Source organism: Recurvomyces mirabilis (genome assembly GCF_035927965.1).
Source record: "Recurvomyces mirabilis strain CCFEE 5264 chromosome Unknown scaffold_16, whole genome shotgun sequence".
NCBI lineage: Eukaryota > Fungi > Ascomycota > Dothideomycetes > Mycosphaerellales > Teratosphaeriaceae > Recurvomyces > Recurvomyces mirabilis.
The window spans coordinates 165,330-186,979 of NW_027041950.1; the positions used below are offsets into that span (position 1 = coordinate 165,330).

Genomic DNA, 21,650 nt, shown 5'->3' on the forward strand with positions numbered 1-21,650 from the left:
CACCCTCTCTCCAGAGCCTGTGCAGTCGTGCAACAAGGATCCGACCGGCGGGTAGGGGGGCTAGAAAGTCGAAAGTCGCAAGGACCCTCTTTGAAGACAGATCAATAGGCGTGAACGTGGGGCCCAAGGATGCTGCTTCGGAGTGGGTGAGGGGGAGTGAGATGCCTAGCAATAGCAACCTTCTTGTTCTTCTCCCAGATTTCTTTGTTTGGTGAGTGTATGTTGACAAGGCCTCTATTGAAGTTCCTGCTTTACGACCTATCGCTTCGCTTTGCGTAAAGCGGTCGGAGGTATGACGGGCAAGGTGAAACCGCGCCTGGGAATCGCTGCCGGCTTTAGCGTGTCACCCATCGACCATCCAATCGGGACTCAGGGTCTGATGCTTCGAGAAGAACAAAGTGACTAGCGCTGGCTGTGTAGGAGTCACGATATTCCTTTCCACACAATCTACACGCTCGCCTTCTCACAACATGTCTTCGCCACTGAGTCAACACATTGCTCAACGACTGGGCGAGATGTTGCGAGGACTCCGAGGGAGCTCATGCTTAGTGCTCCGCCCCAACTTTGACCATATGCGTGGCAAGCTGACAGCACAACTCTACGGCGGCGGCAGTCCAAGCATGCTTCCGCCATCTCGATCCCTTGGCTGAAGCTTGTGGGACGATGACACTGTTCCCTGTTTCATATACCACCATTAGATGTTTGGATCTCAAACGCTGGCCAAAGCAAGGACGACGTCGCATCAAAATGTCGCATGGAACCCTCCAAGTCGGCCGAGGACTTCGAGTTTTTCCATCCAGGATGTGGAACAATCCTATGCGTCGCATATACTCTGGAGTACAGACTGCACCATCCTCCCGATGATTTTACTCCGCCCAATCCAGCGTCTCACCATAGCCTAGACTTCGAGACGGCTCTCACTCTAGGCCCGAGTCATGATGAACAGACTTTTCGCTCCGCTACTTCCTATCCCAGAAGTGTTGGTGGCTTCTCTCGTCCCACATCACTACTTCAACAGCACCTCATGTGCTTAAACTTCAGCTGAAGGGCTCGAGAGACGGAGGATAATGACCAGCAAGGTCATGTTGGCTTGTGACAACGAGGCTGAATCATATTATTGCCATTGATCCTACTGTTACGCCGTATCCCAGGAAAGATTTCTATGACATACCCGCCAACGCCATCGCTATTATAACATTTCAATTCACCATCCCTACGACATGCTCACTTAGCAGAAAACCGACTTCTAGCCCTAAGCTTCTCTCCATAGAAGAACAGGACGAATATTCCACCAACACAAGCCGTAGTCAATGCGGCCAGTAGACTGGTACCTGGACCAATTCCCAAGCCGACATACATCGGCCGGCTGAACAGGACCGCTGCGAAGGCCACAACGGATCGCGCAAAGTCGTTGCCAGCGAAGAGTGAGGCGGCGTATTGCGGGTAGACGAAAGGCAGGTAGACGAAGATACACTGCATCAGGATGAAGACGCCAATGACGAAGATGGTACAGCCGATGATGCTGGCGATCCAGTGGACGTGCACGTTTGCGTCGCCTGTCCATGCGAACTGTAGAGTTTGTCAGCAAGCTGTGACATTCCTCTCATTGTTCTTAGACCGACTCACCATGAACAGTCCAATAGGCAGCAAGAAGCTAGCCACGAGTGCAGGTATAAGTCGTCGTTCAGGTTTGCCAAGACCATTCTTGATCATGTCCGGTTCGACGACGTAGTAGAGGTAGGTGTAATAGCCTGCTATGCCGAGCAGTGCGCCGATAAGGATAGAGAGGAAAGCAAGACCCATCTCGCCGACACTGAAATGGTATTTGTCGATGTAGACGAGCGGGAAGGCCTCGAAGAAGCTGTAGTAGATGCCATAGCAGAGAGCAACGTAGCCGGCTGTGAAGCCAATGGCGGGATCCTGATAATGTCAGTATAATGGTCTAGAGATTTAGGCAATGGTAAGCTCACCATAAAGATCAGCTGCAACGGCCTCACAAGCGCCTCGAAAGCCACGTCTTTGGGTCGCATGTTCTTTTGGTCAATCTCCGACTGCGCCTTGAGTCTCATATCGCCGGTCAACTTCCTGAGTCTCTGCGCCCTTCTGAGCAGGATATTTGCCGATGAGGTTTCGGGCAAGAAGAGAAGCATAGCGAGGAAGACGGGCCCGGACAACCACAGCATCTCCCACATGCTCCATCGCCAGTTCTCAGCCGTGACGCTGAAGCCAGAGATCACAGGACCGAGGGCGGGACCTCCCGTGGCCGCAAGAGCCCACAGACAGAGCACATACGGTAGCTTGATCAGGGAGTACATGTCCTGCAGACTCGCGCCACCAGTCGCCAGAGCCGGCGAGCCAAAGAAGCCGAGCAAGAACCTGAGCACCAAGAGTCCGGTAAAGTTCTGCACTAATGCCGTGGGCACGATCAAGATGACGAAGATACCCATGGTAATCATATAAGGCGGATTCCTGCCAATCGAAGGGATCTCAGATAGCGGACTCCAGATCAATGGACCCGTGCCGTACGCCAGAACATATAATGCCAGTCCCAAGGAAGCGGCTTCCACACCGACATGGAACTCGTTCATTATGCCTTCGGCGGAAGGTGTGTAGATCGAGGAGCCCATGTAGACGGCTAAGGTGTAGAGGTAGATCTGCAGACTGGCCACGACCTTCTTCCCACTGGACCAGTTTTGGGGATTCGCGGCGTCGTCGGTCGTGTACCAGTCTACGAGGATTGTGCCGTCGGCTGTTCGTTGTGGGACGATGGGTTGGGAAGGTTCTTTGGCGAGGTGAGCTGAGGCTGTGATGACGGCGGCGAGCTCGGCTTGGGTGTGGGCGTGTGAGAGGGCTGTCCGGGTTGGTACTAGGGATAATGTGTTTGTGCGCTGGTTCGTAAGGGCCTTTTCGAGATCGACTTCCGTTCGGGATGTTTCGATTCTTTCCAGCGTTCGGCGATCCAGAGATGTGGATGGCGACTGCGGTGAGGCTGGCTCGGTGGGCTCGAGGTGCTTCTTCTCGTCATCTCCGGCTGCGAGACTCGATGGTATCGTGCTGAGCGGTTCTCCCTTTGTCTGAGTAAGATGATCGGGATTCGTGTATGAGGAAGGAGCTTCAAAGTCTGGCCTCTCTTCTGGGTAGAGGAGGACTTTGTTGCGAGTGATGTAGCGTATCAGCTGCCCCATGGGCGCGTCTCGGATGAGATCTGTCATGTCGTCCTCTTTGGTGGTAGTACCTCTTCGTAAACAGCTGCTGGGGCTCGTGTCTGAAGACGTGCTCAGGAGGGGAGAAGGCTAGAGTGCTATGCTGTGGAAGTTGGAGAGGGAATGGCACAACAATACCTACCACAGCAAGCCCATATATACAGACAGCACATTGTTCATCAGGTCAATATGTCAGCACCACATTACCTCAACAATAGCGGACTTCGGATAGTTTGCAGAGCGATCACCAGAGCCAGTCGGCATGACTCTTGCAGGGGCCAGCCATATTGGAGTGCTGGCGTCAACGTACCATCGATTCCGCATGCACGTTGACAAAGCATAGCCCCAACGACGACAGGGTAAGGTGAGAAGGCGTTTACTGTACAGTATCGAGCTTGGCGCTGAGTAAAAGCGACGTCACGTCATCGTGCAGGCGGGTTTTGGACGATCTCCGTCTTGAGATTAGGATCAGTAATCCTTTCTTTCTTGACAATCATGCACGGACTTTGTAGAAGGGGATGGACAAAACCTCGCACAACGACAGATATCCTCAGGTTGGGCAAGCGGGCATGAGTCGCTCCGTTGTTCTTGACCCGACTAGTGTCGTCGGATGGAAAGATGTCCACCTGTGGCTGCAAGCAGAGAAGTACCTGCTGGGAACGCAAGCTTGTCGATCGCTGACAAAGGACCTGTACTGTATCATACGGAGCGCTTCGTACACAGTAGCTGGTCCTCTTCGTTTCCTTGACACCTTGCATCGACTTGGAGTAAATTCTCGAAGCTGGAGGGTGCCATGACGGATGATCATCCTGGTCTTGCAATGCGACAAAACCTATCGGTCTTTACTAATAGTACAAATGCATCTATACGAAAAGACAAGACCGGGACTGGTGCACCCCCTCCATGGTATCAAAATCAGCACACGCAATGTAGGAACGCATCCACAAATGCCGCAATCTATACTCGGCCAGATCAAAGATCCGGCAGCGAGAGGATCTTCCCCTGCACAGTCTTACTCTGCTGCACGAACCGACTCCTCTCCTCCTCAGTCTTGAATTCGATTCGGACCCCTTGTACTCTCTTAACAGGTATCCTCCTCCCACCATTCGGTCTAGCCTCCATCATAGTTTCCACACGCTGCAGACCTTCTCCGACAGGTGAAGCGACGGAAGGACTTCTGATCTTCTCTGCCACAGCAGGAGCAGTACCAGGTCGAACGACGGTGATATCGATTCCCTTGACTCGCGCCCACTTGGCACTGTCCTCTTTGACACGGACTTGCTGCTTGTTGCCATTGAGCCAGAAACGCGCCCAGCCGTCCCCAAAGTTACTGCTCACATGCATCAAGGCCATGACGCCGCCAGCTGCACCAGGTGTAGCAATGCCATCGTCTTCCCAAAGTCGAAGCATTTCAATGTTCGCAAACTGCTCTTCGAACGCGAAAGCCCCCTTGAGTCCGTCGTGAATGACTGTCGTTTTAGTCGTGCGATAGCTGCCCAGGAGCGTTCTGCCAAAGACTGCGGATTGGAATGATATGGCATCCTGCTCACTCACGAAGACGAAGTTGACCCAATTCGTCTTCTTCCCTTCCTTGAGCATAGCACCCCGTTGCTCAGGATGAAATTTGAGGTCCATCTCGCTTCCAGCGCCTTCGGGGGGTGGTAGTGAGACTTTCAATGGGTCGAAATATGAGCAGTATGGCACAGTCTCGTTGATCTCGGATAGCTTCTGCTGCATTCGGACTTCGCCGTCATCAGATAGTGTCCAGATGGAAGTAACAACTTTTGTGCCGCCATGTTCTTTTTGCTCTCGCTTACGGATGACGCAGATTCGGCAGTCTTTGCACGCTTCCTTCATCTCCGTGTCGAAGCGCGGATCTGGCTCGTTGGGAATCTTTTGAGCATACTCTACCAGTTTCCCGCGGACGTCACACAGTATTGCAGCATTGCGAAATAGGATTTTGTCGAATGAGAGAGTCTCAGTCGCTTGTGGTGAATTGGATTCGACGCTTTCTCGCTTTCGTTGCACCGAGCCGTGTGCAGTCGTAGGTCGGGAAGCGGGTTTCTTGACACTTTGATGTCGTCGAGGTGCGCCGAAGATGGAAGCGGGAGTGGCAGGTGGTTCACGAGTCTCGGGTGAATCTGGCGGCAGGGCGGGTGGTGGGAGGATTTGCTGTCCATTGGAGATTCGCACGGAGTTCGTTTGTGACGATGACGCATGATTTCTTGATCTTGGCGAGACATTGGTGTAGTATGGGTCGATGTTGTAGTCACCTTCCTGGTCCAGCTCGTCGATAGCACTAAATAGGTTAGGCAAGGTCGTAGACTCACGGCGTGCTATGCTCGACTCGGGTCGTTGTGGAGGCGGCGAGACAGAAGAGGCAGCACTAGAGCTAGATGCGAACTCATTACCAATGCTGCCCCGATCGTGTGGAGGCGAGCCATTCTCAAACCCCCAGTCCATCCTTCTTCCTTCGCGTTCGAATGGCATGGGACCCATAGACCAGTAAGCTGAATCCTCCCTCGAAGACTTTCCAGCGGGCAAGACGGTGACCTTTGAACTATGGGTGGACTGCACCGACTCCCTTCGGTCTAGATTCCGTATTGGGAGGACGATTGAGGAGTTACGTGGGGGTGGCGCCTCCAGCATACGGGTCCCTGTGCCATTCGATGTTGAACCGCGATCTAGCGTGGACACGGTGCTGCTGCTGTTTCGCACGCTGTTCGGGCCTTGGATCGCACGATCCCGCGCTTGGAGTGAGGGTGTGCTGTTGGCTACAGCCATTATCAGGCGGTGAAGGTCGTCTATCTTGCCACCCAGGTCGCCATGTACTGCTTGGTGGATATCGGCGATATTCTCGGCCATTGGTACGACAGTCTTCTCCAGCCTTGCCAACGAGCGTGATTGTAGTGCTTGCATGGTCAGCTGTATGGTGTTGGTGTGCATCTGGAGCATATTCCGTAGCTCATCGATTGTGCCTCCTTCTGTTGTCCACTTGAAAGTCTTGTAATTGGCAAGCACGACCTGGCTCCAGCTTCGTTCAACGACGAAGCCGCCGCTTGTCTGGTTCTTCTTGATGACTTGATACCGTTCCACGAAGCTCTCCAGGTCACTCAAAGTGGCCCTCGCGCTTTCGAGAATGGTGTTGACGGCGGCGCGAGTCTCATTGTCTGCTTGCGATAGTGTTTCACCATCCGTGTGTAACGACTCTGCTACGAGCTTCAACGCTTCGCTCAATCCATTGGCCTCCCGCTCAACTTCAGCAAATTCAGAAGGCGCACTCTTCTTGCCTTGCGTGAACGCACGGCCAATCTTCCATGCTGTCTGGGACAGCATTAGTATATCCCCGACTGATAGTGGTTGGAACGCCATGCTGTGTGTCGGCAGCCGTCGGGCTGCAGTAAGCAGCTTCCCACGTTGTTGTGTGGGACGGTGGTTGTAGTCTCGAATTGGTGATGTCCGGTATCGTCAATGTGGGAGCAAGTCCACTTAGGGAGCAAGTCGTCCACTTAGTGACCAAGTGGGAACAGTCACAGACTGCTCAGCCTCGCCAATATTACACAAGATCTTGAGCGTCCGCAGGCAGTATCATGCGAAAGGCGGCCTCAGGCTGTGCTAAAGCTTGTCGCGGTGCCTGGCGCAGAGCTGCGTGCAGCTACACACAGCGGCCTCGAGACTGTCGTGTAAGTATAGATGTACTTCTGGGAGGATGTGGATAGTAACAGAGGAACGACGACCACCGTCATACCTACCTGTTGAACAGGCCATCCTTCTGCGACCACCCGCTATCCGGCGTGTACACCCAGCTGTTGGCTCGTAGGGCGACTAGGGGCCACAATCTGGAGCCTGCGCGGCTGCCCTACCGACCACTTGTCGATAGAGGGTGCATAGCGCCAAACCGCGAAGCGAAGCAGTGTGGGACGCGGTGAGAAGCCACTCACTGGCTGCTTCCGGTCAAGCCTTTCAGATGCCATGTGGACATTCGGCAGGAGCAGAAACGATTCCGTGAGGGTCGGAAGCCTGTTGGTAGCGATGCGGAAGTTTAGGCGGGTGTGCTCGGCGTGCATGTTCGGCTCTGGTGCTGGCCATCCTTGCACGTGTGCCTTGCCGGCAGCGCATTGGCCAGAATGGTGAGATTTGAGGCGCGGTGACAAGATGGAAATTCGTCCAGCTTTGGCACGCTTGGCCGCTTGGAGGTGTCCCATCGAATTATTGCTGCTCCTGCTGCGGAGAGCTCGTGCGATTGATTGATGGGAATGACGAAGGAAGTCACAGTGATCGTGCAGGGTGGGATGTGACTCTTAATCATAATCATTATGTACATCATAGTTCACCAGCGGTCGTCAAGAAACGTGGTCGAAAGAACACGAATCAGGTTGCTTCAATTTTGCCAGCTTCAAGTGGAAACGATGCTTCGAATCCTTTATTGACTTTGGCCCTGCCAAGTCTTGCGTCAACCTGGCGGACACGAGGGATGAATACGCTTCTTACACGTGGGGTGCTTGTTCGGGCTGCAAACTGTAACGGGCCATGTTGTCGAAAGAGGATGTGGCTCCGATGATCTTCAACCAGGTGGCATTCTACACCACTTTGAACCGAGATACACACTCGCCGGCTCGTTTCATCCTTGACCACTTAAGGGCAGATGCACTGCGGTGTTCAGGCCCACACTGAGAAACATCGGAGACTTTGAGTACGCCGGAGAACACAGTAAAGGCGAACTTCGTACGCCTATAGTCTGAAACGTATCGATGGCTGTTCCTCTGATCGCCTTCGACTACCGAAGTTAATGTGTAAGCTGTCCGAATCTACCCTCTCAACCCTGCCTTACAGCAGCAATACCGCCATCGTGCTGATATGTCCCAGTGATGGCGTCATAAGACATGCAGTACCCATTGTCGTACGCCACTCCCGTACAGAAGGAAGGGACACCGTAATTATCGCAGAAGTCAACACAGCTTGCAAAAGACCCGGCATAATCCCTCTTATCGACGACGGTCCCCATCTCCTCCACGGTATCTTCACGTCCGAGAAGCAGCCTCTTGCCGCTGCTGTCGATTACGATTCCATACATCAGCATGTTGCAAAGGACGCCGTATGTAATGCCACTTTCGTCGATGCAGGTCTGGCCATTGAGATGCGGAGAGCTAGTGCACATGCCATCTGAGCATGTGGGCACCGGAGCGGCTGTGGAGAATGTAGGGGCGGCCCAGCTGGTTGTCGGTGTTGTCACAGTGAAGGTGCCAGTGTAAGACGGCTGGCCAAGTACAATTGGAGATGCTGAGCCTGTTACAGTGTTTCCGCTCAGCGAAGTCGATACGATCGTGGTGGCTGCAAGTCTGTCAACAGCTGGCTCGCAATTTCGACTAGAGTGTTGTCCAACTTACCGGGTCCAGACTGCGCGACTGCAGCGACCGCAGCCATTACGAGTAGTCTTTTCGTGAACATCATGGCGGTGATCATTCGTGAGAAACTGTAGTATGCAATGATCGTCGCAGTAATGTCTTTGAAGTGCGGCCGCAGGAACCCGAGTGTTTGGAGGACACGCGCCTGGAATGCGGGCTCTAGAGACGATGTCACGTACCATGAGCCAGTCATCTCCTTACAGCTCAAGCAACAGAAATTGGTAATGCCAGGATCTTGCTCGACTACTCAAGTGAAGTCTCGAAACGGAGGACCTTTGACCTTTCCACTGGAGCTAAAGCGTACACCCTCTTCGTGTAATAACTTGTGCTTCTCGCCCGCGAACTTCCCGTTCTCACCCCAAGAGCCATTGAATCCACCAAGTGAGCCGTCGGCAGCCAGGATGCGATGGCACGGTACTTCTGGTGCGAAAGGATTGTTACGCATCGCATTGCCAACAGCACGAGCACAAGTCTTGTGCGACGTCTTGGTGATATGATCAGACATCGCTTGATATGTGCTGTAGCGACCACGAGGCACTTGACACAGCAGGGTGAGTGTTTGTTTGCGGAAAGTGGTTATGTTGGAGTCAGCTATACGCTTGACTTGTGCTGCCATGTCAGGATTCGCTTCTTGCGCCGCCTTCCTGCTCTCGTCGCCAAGTTCGACCACGTTAGCTGGCGTATCGGCTTTTGTGTCCTCGCCCTGGAACGGCGAGTCTGGTGGTGGCGCGAAGTAGGTTGAAATGGTTGGATCACCTCGTAGCTTCTTCTTGGACGTGCCGTTGCCTTCTGTCTTCGCCTCCACCTTACGCTTCTTCTTCTGCTTGCCGCGAAGCTGAAGACTACGTTCATCTAATGACACGAGATCAAGTTCGCCCGTTGCAATCTTCTCCGCAAGATCTACAGCGTCGCGGAGTTGGTCCTCGGTCATATTCTTCACTGCGGGCTGCCTTATGACTTCCATCCATGGCTTGTCTATACCAATCGCGTTGTCCAGCACGATTCTTGCGAAGCAGTGGTCCAGATAGACGGGCCATTGTCCTTGTACTGGATCGCGAGTTTTCGCCAGGCCCGGCAGATGATGCTTGTAGAGATGGTTCCATCGTTGCCGCAGGTCATCCATGGCGCCATCGTTCGCGCTGTCAGACTTGTTCATCTTTACCGACAGCACTGTGAACTTCTTTATGCACCCCCCTTGTTACTAGCAGAATTTCATAGACCATGATGACTGCTTGCTTGACGCCACCAAACACGCGGTGGTCTGAGCTTGACTTTCTCGACCGCAAGGTCCAGAATCTGTAACATCTTTCTTATTACAACGACGACTGTCTACTGTGTCCGCAATGTTCGAGCTACTCATATCGACTCCGAGTACTGAAGATGCTGCCACGTCTGAGGATGCACCATCTGTGTCGCAGTTCGTGGTATGTGCAGATACTGGCCCTCTTTGGCGTACGTCCTCTTCAACGTGGCTGTCACCCAGGCCCTCAAGCTCGACGTCAATCTGCATCTGCCATCGCTACATATACGGGACTCTCTGCCGCGCAAGAAGTTCGTCTTCCTCTGCTGTAGGATGACCATGGTCACGACACAAGCAACTGAGCAGGGATTGATCGAGTCAAATCTACGGGTGGCCTCGGAATTAGCTTGCCTCCAGAATCATGTGAAATGGCTGCATGTCGCAGGAGAGACACCTGTGCATGGCACTCTATCCAAGTATCCCACCAGCTGATCCGTTGCCAAGACCTGTAGAGCGCATCACATGCAAAATTCACTTCACTTGCATTGAGCTACGGTTTGGGAAGGCACGATTGAGTATGTAAACTCTCGGCCAATCACGAGGCAGTCTTGATGGGCGACGTGATGATTTGGGAACCGGTGACCATTGCGTACCAGCAGCTAAGCACGGCCATTGGCTGGATATGTCTGCTTCACTTGGCCGATACAATACTGCTCACTCCAGTCATGGCAGACGCTACGGAAGCTTATCTGGTATCAGGTCGACTATATGTATCCGGCGGCGAACTGCTATACACACTCATGTATACCACTCCACTTCGAGCTGTCTCGATCAGCCACTACCAAGTCTAAGTACCAAGTCGATCACCAAAAACCCTCGCCATGCCTGGGTGGAACAAGCTGGCTGAGCCCTTCCAGGCTGTCCAGCCGTACAGCCGCATCTATCTCATCCTCATCGACGATCGCAACCGCACGATACCGCTACCGAGGGATGACAATGGGCATCTTATAATGACACCTCGCCAGCGCCGCTACGAGAGCATATACAAGCTCTTCAGCCATCACGTTCGCAACTGTGGCAGACGCCGCATCCGCGTGCTTCGATATGGCCCTGGCACAACACAGCAGGATATCAACGGGGACTTGCAACGCGAGCTCAGTAACAAACGCCGCGGCGACCAGGTCTTCGTCTACTTCAGCGGAGGTCAAGATCACGAGGGCGCAGGCTACGAGGGCAGTGAATATTCCTTGTACGTGCTATGACTCCGATGATCGAACGTCTCCCAGCTGACTTTGCATAGTCGAATAGCTGGGTTCCCGCGAGACGAGGTTAATGCTTGGCAGCTGATCGAGATCGCTGCTTCCTCGACTACTGACGTGACCTTCTTCCTCGACTGCTACTGTCCGACCCGCTTCGCGTACAGCCTCAAACAAGACATCAATAATGTGGAAGTGATCGCAAGTCCAGCACCTAAGCAGGACCCGAGTGGTGCGATCATCGCTGGCCCAGGTGACTTCACCCGTGCGCTTGTGCGGACGCTCAAGGCGATGACAGATCGCAATGGGCGGTTCAAGCGCTACAAGGCTCGTCGATCGGTCTGCGAGCTCACCATTGGCGATGGCCAGATGTACTCAAACTTCGTCAGACCCCTGTGGTTCGGCAGAACCGCATTCGAGGATGAGGAGATCGTCGCTCGTGCCAAAATCGACCCTAGACCTAGTCTACAAGCTGGGCAAGTGGTCTTCGTCCAAGAGCGTATACAAGGCCCCGGCGATAATGTCTATCCAGCCCCCGTGCGCAAGATTGAGGCTGCGGCCTTTGAGAGGGGTCGTCAAGCAGTGCTCAACGATCAGGCCCAGGATGCTGGCCAAATGAACGACCAGGATCAAGAAGACGAGGGATATGCTGAAGGCGCTGGTGGACACGAGGGTCGCGATGGTCTCGATGGCGATGCGGACGATAACGATGGTGATGACGAGGAGGACAATCTCTTCGTCAGCGAGGATGAGGCTGACATAGACGACGAGGAGGATAATGCTTGATAGATGGACGCTAGATGGGGACGAGCGACGACAATTCATGGTATAGTCCGACATCACTCAGGCAACGCAATCGTGTGGGGAGAACGGCCAAAAACCTCGGATGCGCCACCATCAGCGATCAAAAACTGCCCTTAACGGCCATACAACCACAATATCTCGTGGCTGCACGACTCCACGACTTCATGACTCCATGACTTCACGCCTTCGTGGCTTAAGGTCTTCACATCCACATGTTCCGATCATGGTATCAAGATCTAATATCAAGATCTCAAAACGAGATCAGCGATCCTACAAGCGGCAGCATCTTAGTCGTGGCCGGTCTTCACAGTCCTTATATGTAGTTCTTAGACCTCGGAGCCATGATCGTCGGGCAACATAGAATAACAAAGATATATATCTCGGAAATATAACGTTGACGATTAGGCCCACGAATTGAATGACAGTCTACACCAGTGGTCTTCTCAAGTAAGTCCTGTTGGAAGTACAGGATAATCTTCGAGATCACCGAAAACCGATGATCTACGGCCATTGTATGTCTGCCATCCCCTCGTCGACGGACACTATCCTCTTGGAAGACCAATGGACGAGTGGGCGGCCTCAATTTCAACGCCTGTGAGGGTAGATCCACAACAAAAGTTCTTGGTGATAATTACAACGACACTAGGTACAAGCATGATCTCGAATAATTCATGCCATTTCCATTTTCACCTGCAGAGCATCTCACCGCATTCCATAGAAGGTCACCTCCCGTTCTTGAATGTTGTCTCAAAAGTACACTTACATGACGGAACCCTAGCAGGGTCGCCGCCACTTATGCATTCTCGATGCAGAGCAAACGATTGCCGAGGATGACCTGCGATCACTGCGGTCAATGCACCAACATCAAGTAAGCCGCAACCAATGAGGAAATATCGGCAACTTTACAGTGAATCAAGGCGAAGCTTTCGAGGCCCCGATTCCTTCATTTTGGCATTGGTGAGCGGAGCAACGTCGAAAGCGGAAGGTACGATCAGTCACGGGACCTCAGTGAAAGTTGACTGCATTAGCGCTGGTGATAGCTCCACAAGCGTAGTACAAATACTTCATTGATCTCCTGCCTTATTCTTTGGTTCAATATCTCTCCCACACACGCCTCCAACACAGTTCTCCAACACAAATCCGCTACACAAACATCAGCACAATATCACCCCCCACCTCGCAGGCTATTAGATCCATCAAGCTTCAGCACGATGGATCTCCTTCGCAGCTTGGCTGCCGTCGTGGTCTTGACGGCCTCCCTCACCAGCGCCTTGCCTCACCCTACCGAGAAGCCGACCGTCATTCACCCTGACTTCTCGCACACTACTATGACCGAGCGCCCTACGGTGTCCCACCCCGACTTCTCCCATACTACTACGTACTCTCATGTTACTGCGGCCCCTGGCTGGGGTGAGTAAAGCTACGAGCTGATCGCTAGAAAATCGATGCAGGCTGACAGTCATGCGTAGTCATGCCGCCACCTCCCGTCGCTCGTGCCGAGGGTTCTGGTCCTGTCTTCGACTCCAGTCTTTCTCACCCTCTCGGCACAGCCACTTCCACAGGCTGCAAGACTCTGTTCTATCTGGGCCATCCCACAGTAATGTGTGACAGCGTCCTGTCCACCGCTCATACGACTACGACGAAGCACTACACTCCGCCTGGTTGCATTCTTCCTGACGGCGATTGCTCTGGTACGCTGACTACCATTTATCGCCCCACCGCCACTTCAAAGGTCTCAGAGAGCCAGGCTCCGGAAATCGGTACACTCGCCACCTATGGTCCTCCTTCAGGGGTTCACACCTTCTCCCTCCCCGGCTTCTCTCTCCCATCCGTTCCAGTGACCGTCACCAAGGCCCCCGAGCATTCCACCACGACCGTTGTCCCTAACGACAAGAGGGCGACTTCGACTAGGTGTACTGAGAAACTCAAGGTGTACGAGACATTGACCTACGTTGGTCCGTCGACTACGCAGACTTTCACGCACACCATCGATGTGATGACCGAGACTTTCACAATCCCGGGGACCACTTTCGAGGTCACGCAGAGTCTGCTTGAGAGGCGGACGGACACCACTCACAGCCCGGAGCCTTTGCAGACTGAGTAGGTGCGGATAGATAAGAAAGCAGGGGTCAAAGTTGGGTGGCTCTCCAGCATAGTGTGGGCGTTTTGGGCTCCATTATAGATGTCATGGCGAAGGAGAGGGATAGAGGGATGGTGCAGTACCGGGGCGAGGCTCGATAAGTAGTAGCATCAATGCCATCTTCCATCATGACTAACGCTTTTGTCTCATGTATTGAAGTACCACATGCTCGTCGCCGTACTATTTGAGCCATCCATGTGTGTTACTCAAGGAACCATGAACAATGGTCGAGCGTAGACAGATGATGTTGGACAAGATCTGAAGAATGCCGAGCCTTCGCCAAGTGAGTCTGCTCACCCACTAGCGTCGGCATCACCACAACCAATACACACGGATCAATCACCGCGGAGGAGCTAGGATATGGACAATCATTAGATGCGGTCTTCGGACTGCTTTCATATACAGCGTAAAGATCTGCCATTCTAATGTACCGACCAGCTGCTCGTGCCACATCCAGAAGTACTGAAGTCTGCGAATATGTGTGCTACCAATGTCGCCACCGCTCGACTGGCTGGAGGAGCGCGCGAGTCCTCAGCGCCACTCAGGTTCGGAGGGAGAGCACGCAGACGATCGTGGCACAGCCTGGGGATGTGGATGACTGGATGAACAACTTTAACTCGCTTACGACGAATGAAGGAGAATCAGCCAAGCCAACGAAACAGCACAATGCTCCAAAGTCCCGAGTAACGAGAACAGAGAATGGGAGGCGTCAGCATGGATCGACCATTCGCAAGAGTGGTCGTCCCGCCAGGACGGTGCAGCCGTCTTCGAAGCCTCAAACCATAAGCGAATTGTATGCGAGGCTTATGTCGGGCTCCAGTGGGAACGAAACTAGCCCTGAGACGTTGCCGGATGCAAGAGCAGGAGCTGGTCAATCTCAGGCGCCAGGAAATGCACATGGGAGTAAGAGCAGGCCGGACGTGCCGCTCAATGTAAGCAACTCGGCATTCAGGCGGTCGGACGTGCAGGCACAAGCACAAACGCGCGGGCAGCAGAAGAGGATAAGAAGGAAGGGGGCGCGGTTGCAGTGGGGAGGGCCTTCTCGGATTGAGGATGTGTCAGCAGAGCACGAGGAGGCGACTCGGGGAACTGTCGCAGATGAGGCGGCACCAGGTGTCGCGGCTCGTCAGCGAGAGAGATTTGAGGAGCTACTGGCGGAGCTCCGCCTGTCAGTCAACCCCGGTGAACGACCTGCCACAGTGTTAGAGGAGGCTATTCAGGGAAAACAGAACACGCCTGTGAAAGACGTTGGTATATTAGGCCAGCTCACGGATGCGAGCAAGTCGACCAAAACAGCAGCGGCCAGACGGATTGAAAGACCGGACTTTCCATTCCCTGCGACTGTGGCACGAATCGAGTCGCCGGTCACCTCTGTACCTGGTGCGGTAGATTCATTGGGACTTGAGTATCAAGCCCATCTAAGTACTGCATCGGAAAGTCGGGCGCAAAGAGACACTGTAGCATCTGCACCTTCTGCAGCACCGCGAGAGTACTCATTCGTCAAGCGAATCAATCCATTCTCGATAGCTGCCAAGGTTAAGGAGGCACAGAATCGGCCGATGTGGGGCGGCGTGCCGCAGGCAACGCCCCCAGCAAAGTCGACCAAGATCTCCTTTGACATTCTCGCAGCGGCCGACGCGGTCTCAGTCAAGGCGAAAGCGAAGACAGCGGGCGAGCGGACAGCTTGGGGTGGAGAGCCTGTGAGATCCACTCATGTCAAGGTCGAGCACACCACTGGTCGGGACGATGCTGCGTTGGGGGACCCACTTATGGATCGGGAGTTCGCTCAGAAACATGCCATCGTTTCAAAGGAACAGTCGTCTGCGGACACTGCACACGCTTCCCCCAGAGAACAGTCTCCCAACGGCGTGCTGAGAGCTGTCATGAATTCCATGGACTCGCTAAGGGAGAAGCTTGGCGTGAGATTGTTCATGGATCCGGCACCGACATCACACGTGGCTTCTTCTATTACAGACGAAATGACCTTGCCAAGCCAATCTGTGACCGACGATGCACCCGAGACAGTTGTCGCGCGTCATGTAGACGGTACAAAGTCCGCCAAGAACACCGACTTGGTTCGCAATCTCGCGACTAATGGCAAGCGGAGCGACAGCTATTACAACCGCTTAGCCAAGCAGAGGGCAAGGCGCGATCGTACCAGGGCGGGCGCAGATATGGGTAACGAAGCAGCCATAGCTGAATCGGATGCTGTAGAGTCCCTGGGCTTGGACGTAGACGCCGCAACTACCTACAACGATGACTCTAGTTCGCGATTGGCTGAACTTCACAAAGAATCCAGCGGTCTGGATAGACGTGAGACGCAGACTGTTGAGAAGCCCTCTGAAACAAGCGAGAGTCCTGCAGAGAGACCAGCACCAAAGATAGGCGGGCGCAAGCAATTATCTGGCGCACAAGCTCGGAAAAAGGCTAGGGAGCGGCGGCTCAGTGCGTCTGCAGCGCAAATCGAGACATCCAGCAGTGGAAGTTCCGCAGTATTAGCGGCTGATAACGGTACCAGCAGCGGTGCCAGCAACGGTGCCAACGACGGTGCTGACGAACACATCTCCATGCAAGCGGCCATGAGCTCGTTGCATGACACGGTAGACATTTCTGTAGAGCCAAGCGAAGACGTCACGATACCAGAACCAGAGATGTATGAGCAATCCGAAGACGGATCGAACAGCATTGGCTCGATGTCGGCAGCAGACCTAGAGGTCATTGCCTTGAACATTGAGCAGCCGCCTGTACCGCCAGTGCAGTATGGCCTTGATCGTGTTCTGTTCAACCCAGGCGTCTACCAATTGCAGGATCCTCAATCTCGAGTATATAATTTTGATCCATATCTGCGAGAGATCATGCCTATACAGGAGTTCGACTTCAATGCTCTGAAGGAATACAAGACGAGTAGTCAAGACGTGATGCTCGCGCAGCTAGCGAATGAGCACGGGAAGAAGTACGTCGGGTCTACGTCCAGCATGACGAGTGCTTTGGCTCACTTTCACTACTTGCTCTCGAATTGGCGTCCATTGAATCTTGGCATGCTATCGAAAGGCTTCAAGGAGGAAGCTGATGGGTTTACACTTATCAATCGTGCACCGAATGCTATCTTTCTAAGATACAAGGAGTCTAGTGGCACATATGCTATTGATGCCGACAAGGAGTATGACAGCCCGAATGTGCTCATGATGCTCGGCAAGAGTATGGAGAAGCTACTCACTGCCCCCAAGGAGGAATATGAGCGATACCGCATTGGCAATACCATTAACCCAATCACTCCTGCGGAGAAAGATGCTCCCGAAGCATTCGAGTATACCACCATGGGCGACTTCCTCATGCGTTCACAGCTCGACGCTCACGATTCCCGACTCCCAGGTACCGGCATGTTCGATCTTAAGACTCGAGCCTGTCTCTCGGTCCGAATGGATGCCGAGAACTACAAAGAAATGCTTGGCTACGAAATACTCACCCTGCAAGGTCGATACGAGAGCTACGAACGCGAATATTACGACATGATGCGCAGCACGATGCTGAAATACATGCTGCAAGCCCGCATGGGCCGCATGGACGGTATCTTCGTCGCATATCACAATGTCGAGCGCATCTTCGGCTTCCAGTATTTACCCATATCCGATATCGATCGAGCAATTCATGGACAAATCGATCCTTGCCTAGGTAATCAGGAATTCAGGTTCTCACTGAAGCTGATGAACGAAGCTCTCGAGGCGGCTACGAAGCAGTTCCCGGGTAAGAGCTTGAGGGTGCATTTCGAGTGCGTGGAAAAGCCGCAGAAGTTGATGTGGATCTTTGCTGAGCCGATGGAGGAGAGTGAGATTAAGGAGATTCAGGGCAAGGGCAAGGAGAAGATCGCGGCTTTTGAGGCGGAGATCATGGGACTGGAGAGGAAGAAGGAGGCGCCGCAGGTCGATGTTGTTGCTGCCAAGGTGGTGGAAAGGGCCGAGGCCGAGGCCACGAAAACTACTGCGGAAGAGACTGATGCAGCTACCACGACGGCCACAGTGCCTGCGCAGATGAAACCACCACAGGACAATGTCGACTACACCTCCACAACCACCCCAGCGGACCCCAAATTCTACAGCAAGATCACGCCACCTTCCGAAGAAAACCTCCGACCACTCTTCGCCGCGACACTTATTGTCCAGAATCTCGTCGACAGCCAACCATGCGACAACAATCGTCCTTCCAACCTCAAACGCGACCAGAATTGGGAAGTGCAGTACATCTTCAAAGAAGCCGATATTCCGCTGGCCTCGAAATGGGCTCGATACGAGGACTGCAAAACCAGGAGACGATTAACTTTTGCCAAGGGCCAGGAGAAGGACGATGATGTCGCTGGTCAGGGCTCTGAGCCTAAGAGGGACAAGAGGGATACTGGATACTTCAAGATGTTGAGGGAAATGGTGGAGAGGGGCCGGAAGTTCAGGAAGCTGGTTAATAAGGCTGAGTCCGGGAAGGAGAAGGTTGTTGTTGGGCAGGAAGGTGGAGTGGAGAGCAGTGGGAAGGTCGATGTTACTGGGTATATGAACTGGCTGTACAGTAAGAAGTGAGCATATCTAATGTGCGTTGGCGTACGGAGGGAGGGCTAGCGACGGTCGACTCCCCAGTCGAACGTCAGTGCCTTGACGTTCCTAAAGTGGATTGGATCCATGTTGCTCAGCATCTTACGAAGCGGATACTGCGTTCAATAGCATAGCGTGGGCGTTGGCAAACGGTGTGTATCTGTATCTGTATCATATGGTTCTCCCCCTACTTATCGCTATCACTCATCACTCTCCTTTCCATGGTTGCAGAGCTGCGGGATTCCCTTCACGTGGCAGCCGTTATTGCCGATGTTTTAATAGCCCCAATGACGTGACCAAGGTCTCCCTGGAAGATGGTGGGGTCCAGAGTGAGCAATTGTTGTTGAAACACATAATCAACTACCTCCAGCACCACATATCTCCCCCTTGAGCCGTGATATACCATTCAAGATGCGCGCCTACTACTACGACAACGTCCCTGGCGACCAACGCCTCCCCCACGACTCCGGCCGCACCATTGCCCCGGCCGCCCTCTCCGACCTAGGCATAAAACACCACCACTTCCCGGACGACCTGGACAGCGTCAACGCCATCGCAAGGGAACGCTCCTACAAGAACCGCGACGAGATTGAGATCTCCCCCTCCACCCTCCCAAACTACGAAGAGAAAGTCAAGACCTTCTTCGATGAACATCTACACGAGGATGAGGAGATAAGGTACATCCTTGCGGGAGGAGGGTACTTCGATGTCAGGAATAAGGGCGATGAGTGGGTGAGGATTCGATTGGAGAGAGGCGATCTCATGATCATGCCTGCAGGGATCTATCATCGCTTTACTACTGATGAGCAGAATGTGAGTATCACGCGCCAATGTCTGGGTCTTGTCGTGAGATGTTGCTGACAGAGTGGGCCAGTACACGAAAGCTATGCGGCTCTTCAAGGAGGATCCAAAGTGGACGCCTCTTAAGCGTGGTGGGGAAACAGACGGAAACCATTTTAGGAAGGAGTATTTGACGGGAAGGGATGCGGCGCTGGACTCGATCCCTGATGCGCAGAGGATGACTTGAGGGCGTGGAACGCCACTGGATCCCAGCTGACGACGACTACGACCGTTTTCATATGTGTGCTATGCGACGCCAAAAGCTAGTGTTCTGTACATCTTCCTTCATACAAGTCGTGATCTATGCAAAGCGGTACATCTAAACAAGCTCCTCCAGCAATCCCTCCAACTCCTCCCTCCCAACACCAGTAACAGCTACCCTCTCAGTCCCAGCTACATCCTTTCGACTTTCAATAATCTGATGATCCACAAATTCCTTCAACAGAGTCCGGAAGTTCAGCTCGCTCGAGCAGACGAACTCTTCGACAGCTTTGTGGTATAGTGTGCGGTACTCCACACCTTCCATGCCCTGTGCTGCATTAGGACGAACGACAGGAGCGGCGACTTTCTTGGCGCTCTTGACCGGCGCTCGCTTGTGCCGGCCACGTCGAGAGGGCGTATGTTGGCCTGCAGCTGCGAGGTCGTCGTCGGACGCCCCTAGCACTTCTTCGTCATCGTCGTCATCTTGACCGCCACCGAAAGCTGCGTGACTTGACAATCCTGCGGGGGCTGCATCGGCTAGAGCAAGTTGTTCCGCTACTAGGATTCTAAACAAATTCCTCGCATTCTCCGGCAAACTCTTCAGCACGAAGGCTACACCATCTTTGCCGCCTACTCGTCTTCTACTTCTGCCCAGCAATGTGTTGACTTCTTCCACAACATCGAGCTCCACCCGGTATGGTTCGAAGGTCGTGGTATCGTGGTATAGGAACCGATATTGTCTTGTCGTAGCCGTATCCCAGAGCAGCGGAAATAGCGGCGAATCGCATGTTGCGATAAGAGAGATGGCAGGGTGTCCAGCCAAGCGAGCGAGCATAGCTTGTACCGCTGGCTTGCGAAGATTCTGGTGGTCTAGGGAATGAACGACCAGCGTAAATGACATAGCGTTCGCATCAGTCGTCAGGCTTCTGAGGATCTCGTCCAGTAGTGCAGGTACCTGAGTCGGTAGCTTAAGTTTCGACTTTATGACCACTCGAGCAAGAGTGTTCAGGATGTCTTTCATCGCCAGACCAGGCGTGTACCCATTCACAACGACAATCTTCCTCTTGTCTTGCGCCTCCGCAGACAGCTCTTCGGCGAACTCATTGACCAACAACCTCTTACTCCCATATCCATACAGGCATAGATTGAAGCCCTCTTCCAGCTCAAACATCCATTGCTCGAACGCACGTTTGTGCAATCGCTTCAGCCGATCGATATCCGACGCATGAGGATCTTTGTATGAGCCTATCTTGGCGAAATAGTCCTCGTGACTGAGAAGAACGTGCGAGGGTAGAGTATTCGTGGACGTCTTGTTGGCGCCTGTGCGATTTTGGAAGAAGTAGAGTTCGTGCGGTGGCAGATCTGGTGGAGGTGAGGGTGTGCGTTCCCGCCGTCGGCCTTTAGGACGTCCTCGTAACTTGCCGGATTTGGAGGGCGTGTCGGGGCCGGATTGTGGTTCAGACGGAGTGATCCCATCTTCGTCGTCGTCGTCCTCGTCCTCATCTTCTGAGACTGCGTCTTCTCCCAATATCTGTTGAGCTAGACGTCCGTCCTGCACAATCGCATTCTCTCCATCGCTGGCTTCGTCGACATGTTGCAACGTCCTCTGGCTCTTTCTACGAGCTGATCGGTCGTTGCGGGTTGTGGTAGGGGTGACATTGTCGTCATCTTCATCATCCTCACCATGCTTGGCAGGCGTCGAAAAGAGCACTTTACGAAGAGACTTGGGTGTCGCATCCACGGTCGCGATGCCATTCAACTTGTTCGGTGTACCTCTCAGTATAGATTTCCGGCCTGATGGTGTTTCCGCTGCAACCTGAGGACTTGAAGGGTTATATTTCGTCGCCCTTCTTGTCTTACGTGGGGTACTTTCCTCATCCTTGCCGTCGCCATCCCGGCTTCGTTTGGCCATTCTCCAGCGATGACTTCTATCACCCCTTCACATGATTGTGGCACATGCTTGACGCGTCGGGAAGACGCGCCT

At 53.5% G+C, this 21,650-nt stretch overlaps 9 protein-coding genes across 9 annotated transcripts; 4 read left to right on the top strand and 5 right to left on the bottom strand.

The window, feature by feature from the left end:
- Window positions 1-1,224: 1,224 nt before the first annotated feature.
- On the bottom strand, window positions 1,225-3,212 carry LTS14_006314 (uncharacterized protein; the record flags this gene model as incomplete). The annotated part of the gene is made up of 3 exons (XM_064839012.1): window positions 1,225-1,569; window positions 1,627-1,920; window positions 1,971-3,212. 3 exons carry the CDS (start codon window positions 3,210-3,212, stop codon window positions 1,225-1,227), a joined length of 1,881 nt encoding a protein of 626 aa, XP_064693260.1.
- A 963-nt stretch (window positions 3,213-4,175) lies between these two features.
- On the bottom strand, window positions 4,176-7,408 carry LTS14_006315 (uncharacterized protein; the record flags this gene model as incomplete). Its single annotated transcript, XM_064839013.1, has 2 exons — window positions 4,176-6,527; window positions 7,145-7,408. The coding sequence occupies 2 exons, from the start codon at window positions 7,406-7,408 to the stop codon at window positions 4,176-4,178; spliced, it is 2,616 nt and encodes an 871-aa protein (XP_064693261.1).
- A 611-nt stretch (window positions 7,409-8,019) lies between these two features.
- LTS14_006316 (uncharacterized protein) lies at window positions 8,020-8,801 on the bottom strand (the record flags this gene model as incomplete). Its single annotated transcript, XM_064839014.1, has 2 exons — window positions 8,020-8,534; window positions 8,591-8,801. The coding sequence occupies 2 exons, from the start codon at window positions 8,799-8,801 to the stop codon at window positions 8,020-8,022; spliced, it is 726 nt and encodes a 241-aa protein (XP_064693262.1).
- A 54-nt stretch (window positions 8,802-8,855) lies between these two features.
- LTS14_006317 (uncharacterized protein) lies at window positions 8,856-9,764 on the bottom strand (the record flags this gene model as incomplete). Its single annotated transcript, XM_064839015.1, has 1 exon — window positions 8,856-9,764. The coding sequence occupies one exon, from the start codon at window positions 9,762-9,764 to the stop codon at window positions 8,856-8,858; it is 909 nt and encodes a 302-aa protein (XP_064693263.1).
- A 965-nt stretch (window positions 9,765-10,729) lies between these two features.
- On the top strand, window positions 10,730-11,890 carry LTS14_006318 (uncharacterized protein; the record flags this gene model as incomplete). Its single annotated transcript, XM_064839016.1, has 2 exons — window positions 10,730-11,097; window positions 11,149-11,890. 2 exons carry the CDS (start codon window positions 10,730-10,732, stop codon window positions 11,888-11,890), a joined length of 1,110 nt encoding a protein of 369 aa, XP_064693264.1.
- A 1,229-nt stretch (window positions 11,891-13,119) lies between these two features.
- On the top strand, window positions 13,120-14,012 carry LTS14_006319 (uncharacterized protein; the record flags this gene model as incomplete). The annotated part of the gene is made up of 2 exons (XM_064839017.1): window positions 13,120-13,318; window positions 13,378-14,012. The coding sequence occupies 2 exons, from the start codon at window positions 13,120-13,122 to the stop codon at window positions 14,010-14,012; spliced, it is 834 nt and encodes a 277-aa protein (XP_064693265.1).
- A 461-nt stretch (window positions 14,013-14,473) lies between these two features.
- Window positions 14,474-18,613, top strand: LTS14_006320 (uncharacterized protein; the record flags this gene model as incomplete). Its single annotated transcript, XM_064839018.1, has 1 exon — window positions 14,474-18,613. One exon carries the CDS (start codon window positions 14,474-14,476, stop codon window positions 18,611-18,613), a length of 4,140 nt encoding a protein of 1,379 aa, XP_064693266.1.
- Window positions 18,614-19,036: 423 nt separating this feature from the next.
- Window positions 19,037-19,652, top strand: ADI1_3 (1,2-dihydroxy-3-keto-5-methylthiopentene dioxygenase; the record flags this gene model as incomplete). The annotated part of the gene is made up of 2 exons (XM_064839019.1): window positions 19,037-19,438; window positions 19,500-19,652. The coding sequence occupies 2 exons, from the start codon at window positions 19,037-19,039 to the stop codon at window positions 19,650-19,652; spliced, it is 555 nt and encodes a 184-aa protein (XP_064693267.1).
- A 132-nt stretch (window positions 19,653-19,784) lies between these two features.
- Window positions 19,785-21,578, bottom strand: ORC2 (Origin recognition complex subunit 2; the record flags this gene model as incomplete). The annotated part of the gene is made up of 2 exons (XM_064839020.1): window positions 19,785-21,475; window positions 21,527-21,578. 2 exons carry the CDS (start codon window positions 21,576-21,578, stop codon window positions 19,785-19,787), a joined length of 1,743 nt encoding a protein of 580 aa, XP_064693268.1.
- Window positions 21,579-21,650: the final 72 nt, after the last annotated feature.